The sequence below is a fragment of the Egretta garzetta genome, unplaced genomic scaffold (assembly GCF_000687185.1).
Source record: "Egretta garzetta isolate BGI_Z169 unplaced genomic scaffold, ASM68718v1 scaffold1151, whole genome shotgun sequence".
Lineage (NCBI taxonomy): Eukaryota > Metazoa > Chordata > Aves > Pelecaniformes > Ardeidae > Egretta > Egretta garzetta.
In genome coordinates this window covers 53,429-62,457 of record NW_009258639.1, presented here as the reverse complement: position 1 = coordinate 62,457, position 9,029 = coordinate 53,429, and the positions used below count along the sequence as shown (strand labels likewise).

The 9,029-nt window shown below is 47.8% G+C and overlaps 1 protein-coding gene across 1 annotated transcript in view; it reads left to right on the top strand.

The window, feature by feature from the left end:
- The first annotated feature begins 463 nt into the window (after nt 1-463).
- Nucleotides 464-9,029, top strand: part of ZMYND12 (zinc finger MYND-type containing 12) — an 11,911-nt gene continuing 3,345 nt past the window's right edge. The window contains exons 1-6 of the mRNA XM_035903742.1: nt 464-469; nt 963-1,169; nt 1,953-2,054; nt 5,699-5,870; nt 6,890-7,059; nt 8,445-8,567. Of these exons, the coding sequence (XP_035759635.1) occupies nt 464-469; nt 963-1,169; nt 1,953-2,054; nt 5,699-5,870; nt 6,890-7,059; nt 8,445-8,567 (780 nt within the window). The remainder of the gene's footprint in view (nt 470-962; nt 1,170-1,952; nt 2,055-5,698; nt 5,871-6,889; nt 7,060-8,444; nt 8,568-9,029) is intronic.

Genomic DNA, 9,029 nt, shown 5'->3' with positions numbered 1-9,029 from the left:
CGGCCCGCCAGGAGCCGCAGGCCGCAGGGGCGAGGCTGAGAGCGCGGGGAGAATTCCCGGGGCCAGGCGCGGGAGGCAGGAACGGCCCCGGGACAAGGCTCAGGGCGTACGGAGGAGGCCCGGGAGGCCAGGAACTGACCCAGGACCGGGCAAGAGGCAGGGACCAGCCCCATGACAAGGCTCAGGGCACAGGGAGAAGGCCCGGGGCGAGGCAGGAATGGGCCTGGGATAGCGCAAGAGGTGGGGAGAAAGCCCAGAACAAGGCTCTGGGCACAAGGGTGAGGCCCAGGAGGCAGGAACAGGCCCGGGACAGGGCAAGAGGCAGGGACTAGTCCCAGGATGAGGCTCAGGACACAGGGATAAGGCTTAGGAGACAGGGATGAAGCCTGGCTGGCAGGAATGAGGCCTGGGATGAAGCTCAGCAGGCAGGGGTGAGGCCCAGGAGGCAGGGACAAGGTCCAGGATGGAGGCAGGGAGACAGGGAGAAGGCCCAGGACAAAGCTCAGCAGGCAGGGTAGTGGGAACCGGAGCGGGCACGTTCAGCAGCCGCGTTCCTTCTGGCTTCCAACAGCACCCACATCAAATAGAGAGCAGTGCAGTGAGCTTTGTGGATGTTTACACAAATATCTTCTCTTTCATGGGGTCCACAGCAGAGCTGTATGTTAACTCTGAAACTATTTTATTGGTTTCACAATAACTTGAGGTTTGTTTTGGCTTTGGGGTTTTTTTTTCTGTGTACCTCGGTGTTGAAAGCCAGGCATTTGCTCAAACCTAACTCTACTGGGAGTTTTGTGAGTGATTCAAATAAGGTTTTAAGGTACAGAATTACAGTCACTCAGCAGGACAGTGCTGCGTTCCCGTTTGGGGCATATCAAGTATATATTATGTGTTCTGTGAGCAGAGTCAGGGCTGGTGGCTGTTGTGGGTAATTCTTGTGGTGAAAGTCCAGAAGGTAAAAAAAGGCAATAATCTTGCCGTTCATCATTTCCAAGCAAACAAAACCACTGTTCTTCCCCCATTTTGTTAGTGATGTGGATCATCAAAAAGCTGACTGGGTTAGTATCCACGAGCGAATATGCCAGCTGCTGATTCCAATCCGTACAACCTGCCCTTTTCTCCTTTCTGAAAAAGAAAGCAAGCACAGCGCGGAACAGCTGCTGAAGAGGCAGGTACGTACAAGAAAGATGAATACCACTTCAAAGTGCTGCCACTGAAATTTAATTAGATCTCTTCTTCCTATATTTTGATGTACAAAGCGTTGGGAGGGTGCCCTGTTGGTTGATCAGTACTCAGTTGGAGAGCTTTAATTTTATTTTTAAACAAAAACTCTATACTAAGGGGAGCAGGAGCATCCTCTCTCTGATTCTACGAGCCTCTTGCCTTTTTCGCAGTCCTTACTCGAAGTCCTCAGGCAGCGGTAATCCCGATCTCCCACCTTGCCAGGTAGGCATCTCCCCGCTCAGTCCGGGATCCAGCTGAGTTTTACTTCTTACAGGGTGTCCTCATCCTTCGCTGATGAGAGGGATTCCCCTTTCTCCAAGCAGGGGGGCAAAGAAATAAAGTCCCCTCCCTTTGTTTACCTGGCCAATTTTACACACCCTTTCCCACTAAGTACGGTCTTTTATCTCTGCTTTTTGGCCTTGTGGGCAGTGCAGATGTGCAGCTCCTTTCCAGCCCGAGTGGTTTCCAACTCGTTTGTTTGTTTGTTTGTTTGTTTACAGGGTGGCAGGATTTGCTTTTCCACAATGTTGATAAAATAAAAAAACCCACCCAAATGCATCTGCTTCTTAAAATCTTGCCCATAAAAATAAATTATCCTTCTACCGTTGCATAACTCCTAATCACGAAGTAATAGGACAACAGAACAGCTGAAAGTGAGCTGGTGACTATCAAACGGTGCCACTGGGAAGAACATCATTAATCTGGATTTTATGTCATTTATTATTTTTAAGGTTGTTTCTGGGCCCGGTGCTAGTACTTTGGTGACTGGCTCATTGCTGTGGTCTTTCTTGGGAGCATCCAGCAGGAGAACATCTAAAAGGGGTAGAACCTGCGTAAGACAAAAGTCCTGCTTGGCAAAAGCTTGCAACAGGCTTTAGGCAGCAAATTCCTTTAGGCTTTAGAGGAATCAGGCACTGACAACCCAGTTTTGTTTTTGAAATCCCATCTGCTTGAGAATCACAGGCGAGACTGTTGACCAAAGTCCAAAGGTGTGTTAGAACAGCCCCAGAAGCATCAGGAAAAATGCAAAAGCTCCTTTGCTCCAGGCTATGTTTAAGTTGATCTTTTATGAAGTCTGGAAAGAAGTGAAGTTAAAATTGCTCTTACTGGGGGAGGTAGCGGGGTTTTTTTTGCATTTTCACCTGCTTAAAGCTTTTCCAAGAAACTTTACCTACATATTGAAGACTGATGTTGAAAGCATCTGTTATTACATCATTGCTTTTATAGCCAGTAAAATTATCCTAGGTACATGACAAAAGACCATGTGAGCACCTGATCAAGGAAGTGCTCCTTGATTAGCTAGAAGCTAATCATTTGTTTTTATTAGGTTCCAAGGGAAGAGCAGGAAGATGGGGCTGGCAGAGAAGGGAGAGTCACTCCTTTCAATGGGAGTGCACGCTGAGGTTAGCAGACAGCAACTGCAAACCAACTGCTTGAGCCAAGGCTTGGAATGACTTCAAGGGAAAAGTCATAGAGAGCAGGCTCTGATTTTTTATTTTTTTTCAAAGTAGAGATTTTTATAGGATCTTTAACAACCCTCTTAACATTTGTACTTTGACCTTTGTCTCCAGGCTATTGGAATAAAATAGATTCTGGGAGTGGTATCTGCAGGGACACTTTGTCTTCCTTCTCTCTTAAGGAAGGAGTGAAAAAGCAGAAACATCTTGTTTGTCACCCGCTTGCTTTCACAGCAAGGTGGCAGCTCCTAGCCCGCCCATGAAGTCTGCCTTTATGTACAGCGAGGTATAGGGTAGACAGCGTTGGGCTTAGGCTGGCTGACAGGAGCTGGAAGAGTAGTGTGGAGCCCCATCTTGGTGGCTTCATCATTTTCCTGTGCACAGAGCCAACAAAAATGCTTTAAAGAAGGCCTTCGGAACCCAGGGAAAAGCTACGCGGTCTCATGATGACAGGAGAAAAAACCTTCTGCTCAAAGCCAGCCCATAGGTTTATTATTTTTTGATGATTTCTGCTGTACTTCACCAACTCCTGCACAGTGTTTGTTTAGAAAACACACAGCTCGAGCCTCTGTCAGGACCCAGAGAAGCTTGTGCACATCAAAAATGCCCCGTGGCTTAAGGGAAGGTGCATGAAGCTGAGAGCCAGGAGGTTATGAGTTTCATACCTCATCTGTACTCCAAAGCTTTGTTGATAGAAATCTGCTTTTGTCAACATCGCCGGGGGGATGCCTGCAGACAGTACCTCCAAACTGACAGAACTCCAAGTTTCTGTTTGTAGAATAGCCTCACCTGCCTGCATGATGTCAGCTTACCGCAGCCCCTGGGTACGGGAAAAGATCCATGCCTCAGCCAGCTACAGCAGTTCTCCAGCCCCAATGCTAGCCCCACCGACTGCAGGTTTCTGGAAGCCTGCTGCCGCCTTTAAATCATCGTTTCTTCAAGTGTGCCATCGTTTCTGGCACCTGTGAGTGAGTAAATGAATGTGGCACCGAACCCCAAGTGTGTTCCCAACCCCTTGCGCCCACCTGGAGCAGAGCTGGGGTCCTCAGCCTCCTCAAACCCCAACTGGGGAAAAACTACGTGGGGGCATCTTCAGAGAAACCTCTGTAATTGCAACACACATGAAAAGAGCCCAAAGTCTGCAGGTCCGGGGGCGTGGGGCTAGGCGCAAGATGAAAAACAGTGCAGGGCCAAAGCTAACGATGCCCCCAAGGCCTGTAACTTGCACAGCCTCAAATATTCAGTGCTCCAGGGCTTCTGTTGTCTCCTGCCCTTTCTTCTCCTGGGAGCTGTGCAAGAACCTAACCCTTAGCTCATCCTCGCTGCAGATGTTTACGTCATGGGAAGCAGCAGCGATCCTATTGACAAGGAGTTAGAAAAGAATGATCCTGATTGCCAGTGCCTCCCCATATGACAATTTGCTTGATACCCACGCACCAAAGCCAGTGCTGGTTGCAGCAAGGAGAGAGTGGTGTAGACAGAGGAGGCAGCCTGATCAATAACAGCTTTCATCATGCCTTGCCCTGAGCATGGACTGACTTTCTCCTGGGCACCACTTGTTCCCCCACCATGACTTGAAAAGGTGTGCCTTTTTCGCTGTCTGTATCCTGGTAGCTCAGGGGCTGGAGAGGGGATGACCGCTGTGTCTTCCAGCTCTTGGCTCTCCCTGCCATAGCAGCATGCTGTCGCTCTGGGGTGTGTTCTTCCATGTGTTCATCTATCCAGAAAGGATGACCCTTTATCTCAGCCAGGATCTCCAGGAAACACACGCAGGCTGTCCTTGAGGTTCCCTGTTGCTGAGCTGTTCCTTCACCCGTAGCGTGACTCTCTCTGTCTCTCCCCAAGCACGTAAAGCTCAGCCAAAGCCTGCCCTCCAAAAGCACTGGGTTTTGTTTTTTCTGCCCTCTGCTCAGCCACAGCTGTAAAACAGAAGGCAACAAAGAGGTAAAATGGTATTTTCTGCCAGTGCTCACTGCACAGACCTGCCCGTGCCTCCTAGCAAGAGAAGAGCGAGTGCTTTGCTGACTTAACCACGACAGCACCACTAGGAGCACCAACAACACGATTTCTTTGCAGGCAGCTTTCCCGCTGCACTGCTTGCGTGAAAAGCCAACGCAGAAGTGTTGGGAGTTGGCAACAATTACACTGAAAGCAAAGAGAAATAAATAGGCATCCTGGCTCTTTTTTTGGCTGGCATCCCACAGAGCAACATCTTTGGTTGCCGTAGAGCTCTTGGCCATGAACAGGCATTCAAATGGAGGTATGCTTATGGAGCTGGCGAATAGATCAGATGCTGCAAAGGGTGGAAAGGCCAAATGCAGTGTGGACTGCTAGGTGCAGCAAAAGGCAGGAAGCAACTGTATGTACGGGAAACATTATGGGTTCTGACAACAAACAGAAATCCTGCAGAAGCTGCTTGACCACCAAACCCAGCTTGGGTAATGGATGTACAGGAGTGTTCTGATTTTGACTGGCTTTCCAGACTCCATGCCCAAAATACCAGGCCCAGAACTGGCCGGGAGAGGGTGGGAGGAAGCTGCAGCACCATGTGAGGAGCTCTCTCCTTGCTTCCAGACGCATCTCCTGCAGCTGGACGTGTGCCAGGCTGGCACCAGCTTGGCAAACCATACGCTCCTCTGCCTGCTATGAGTCACCGTTATTACTGTCAGCAAAACCCCACCGTAGCCCCTTTGTCTAATCTTTTCTGTGGTCTTGTGATGATCATTTTATGTGCTTCACAGCTTTTATTGCTTGTTAGCCCTTTCTCGTAGGCATAAAGGATTCTTCGTCTCATAAGACACCACATGACCTAACAGGATGTCCAAAGCTGTTCCTGCGAGAAGTGGGAATGAAAGCCAGGCTCTAATATGACAGCTTTAATTTCCATCCATTAATTACAGACACAAAGCACATTACAATCACTGTTTCACAGTTTGAAAACTCAAATGTAAAAAGAGCCCGTGCATTTTATTTCTCCTTGTCCTTTGCTCACTCTGTCCCATTCCTATGTTTCCCTGCAGAAATACATCATCGATCTCGCGTACAGCACAGCCCGGGAGTTTGTTTTGGATGGAAAGCATAAAGAAGCGATACCTGCAGCTTTGCATGCACTGCGTTTCAGTACTGAAGTGTACGGCTCAAGTTCCGTGCAATTGGTGCCTGCTTATCTCCTCTTGGCTGAGGCCTCCACTGGTAAGTATTGTCTAAATAGTAACACTGGCAAGGACGAGACCTCCTGTGGGTCAGGTTTCTGGTTTCCTTTTACCATTTATCAGGGAAGGACCAGCTCTGCTGTTTCAACATTGTGCCATGCCTCTACCCTGCCCTGGCTCAAGGGCATTTCAGAGAGATTTGAGAAGTCGCACCCCACCCCCCCCCTTTTTCTGTGTGGGTCTGGGTGATGAGAGATCAATGAAAGCAAGGGAAACATTTTCTCCATCTCTACCCGTTCCCACAACAGAAGCCATATGAACATCTATTCTTTACCTCTGTGGCTTCACACCACTCTCAAAAGCATTAAATTCCCCGGGGTGGTTGCTCGCGCTCTTATCTCAGGGAACCAGGGAACCTTTCCGAGGCCGAGGCCGTTGCATCAGAGGAATGCCTCAGTTCGTTCACAAAAGTGTGCTCTGCCTGAAGCGGAGCTTTTCCTCATTGACTGTATGCTTAATTAAAAAAAAATATATGTCAAAGTAGGACTCTGCGTGGGGAGAGCTGCTCTCCTCAGCTGCAGACGCAAAGGCCGGAGAAATCGCTGTACATCATTACCGTAACAGGAGTACACACAACGCTCTGCTGGCAGCATTGAGCTATCTCAGGGATTGTTGTAAATTGTGTGGCAAGAGACGGGGGGAAAAAAAAAATGCCCTGAGTCATTGTAGTGTGATAATACATGAGTCATTAGTGGCTGCTGTAGCTAACCTGTTTTGGACACGTGTTTCAGGGATGAAATACATTGAATTGAATATTGAAATACAATTAATTGAATGCAGTACGTGGTTTCTGGCTTCTCTTGTAGCTGTAGACACCCAGCCTTTCTGTAAATTCGATGCTGAACACCCATTCGACTGAGGAGTGCTCAGGAGAGAAGTGGGGAATCCACAAACTAGGGCTCCGTTTCGAACTACTGCAAAGGGTTCATGGGCAGTATTCGCTAATTTTCTGAATAAAAAAATGCTCTGTAGCCTGCCTGTTTCTATGCCTCATTTTAGGTGCTGGCCGTCTTCCAGAGGCATCGAAGTATCTCTCCCAAGCTCAGTGGATTGTCCTCAGAACTCCAGACTGCAGCGCTGCTCTTCAGTATAAATTGCATCGTGGTCTGGGGCTTTTCTGTGCTGCTGAAGGAAACTTGGAACAGGCTTTGTATCACCTGGCGAATGATGTAAGCCAACTCATATCCAGAAACACTTCAATTTTTCTGCCTTCTCTAACACTTCTAGATCGATAGGAAAACGCCAGCAGGCAGATGTGCAGTCCTGATTTTAGGGACCGAGAGGATATGTGGTGTGAACACCTGAACTGTCTGGATCTCAGACTCCTGTGCATCCATGTGTTGCCAAAGTTGTGTTTTACCAGTTATCCTTATTCCCTGGAAGTGATGTAGACCTTGTCTTCACTGCATCTGCTTAGAAATTTATCTCTTGGCTTGGTTATGGTCCTGAGATGAACAGACAGTCCTATCCCAAACTGGTGTAGTTGCCTTTTGTTCAACAGATAAGTTACTTTTTTCTTCTGGCTGTCATTTCCTCAATACTTTCCTGTTAGAGAGCAGTTCTCCGTCAGCCATAATTTAACAGATGCTTATTTAAATGTCTGCTTCAATAGCATTTTCCCCGATTCAATCTTTTTCACCCCCAGAGCAGGTTGTCAGATTTGAAGTGGTTATTGCCAGTCGTGTCCTGAGGATGCTTTCCCTGTCATTTGATCCCCCAAAGGCAGATGAACTCCGCAACGTCCTATTTATGTCCCACATAGACTAAATTTATCCCGTGCAGAGTGATGTATACCCACTACTGTTGAATTTGATAGTAGCTTTGTGTGGGTGTCAATGATGACATACGGCTGAGGAGAATTAGATCCTTTCTGTTATAACATAGACAACCCTGCCTGTGCTTCGTCTGTAAACTTTTGGGGAGAGATTCCCTGCTGTGCGATTGGGGTTTTTTTAGGTGCCCTGAATCTGGTGCCTGGAAGGGCGTCAGGTAATAATTTCTTGCTATTAGCAAGTGGCTGGTCTGCGTCAGCGCGTGCCCAAGACCTGCCTGAACTTTGGCTGCGCGTGTCTGAGATCTGCTGAGAGTCACACGCTGGCTCAGAATAGCTGGAATGCACCACTGCCTTCCCGCTCCCCTGGCTCTGTCTGGGGCTTCGGGGGGGAGAAATGGGCGCCGTGGGCAGGACTGGTGAGCTGAAAAGCAGCAGCAGGTTGTGCGATTGAAGACAAGAGACACAAGGGTTGCACAGTGAGATGGGGGAAACCTGCCCCGTGCTTCAGCGGCATAACACGCTGTGCTAAGGTTCCTCTGCCCCAGCGAGCGGGGCATCTGGGGGTGTTGCATTCCTTTGCATAAAATCCAAAATACAGCTTTTTTAGTACCGTATTTTACAGTCCTAATCAGGTATAATTAATGCTACAGTTAAGCAGAAAAAACCTCAATGCTTGCAATATTATTAACCCACGATGAAAAATTTCTCAGGTTTGAGAAGAACATTGAACTTCCACGTTTTTGTTTTTGTTTGTTTGTTTTTTTTAAATATCGATTTCAGATTTACCTTGCTAGTTCTGCGTTTGGACTGAAATCTATTGAGACCTCGGGAGGGTATTTCCACATGGCTAATGTTTTCTTTCGCCAGAACAAAATGGACATAGCAAACTCACTCTACGCTGAGGTTGGTAAAGCCAAAGCTCATCTTCTATATATTTCTGTTTTTTCTGTGCTCTTTCCACTGTTTTTCCTGTTTCTGACTGCCTTTCGTATGATGGTGACCACATCAAGTGCCAGCGTTGCCTTTTAGGATCAATCTCAGAAACTGTTTTCATACTTAAATATTTCTCCGAGTGAAAACCAGGAGAAGGAAATTCTGTACTCGGTTAAAAGCAGTTGGGCTTGGTGATCTTTAAGGTCTTTTCCAACCTGACCGATTCTATGGTTCTAAAAATTGTTATTCAAGTTGTCTTCGATTTGGGCAGCCAAACCTTGTTAAAAAATAGCTTTGCTACCAGCTACCCCGCACCAGAGAATCATAGAATCACAGAATCGTTTGGGTTGGAGAAGCCTTCTAAGATCACCAAGCCCAACCGTTCCCCTAACCCTGCCATTCCACCACTAAACCCTGGCCCTAAGCACCTCC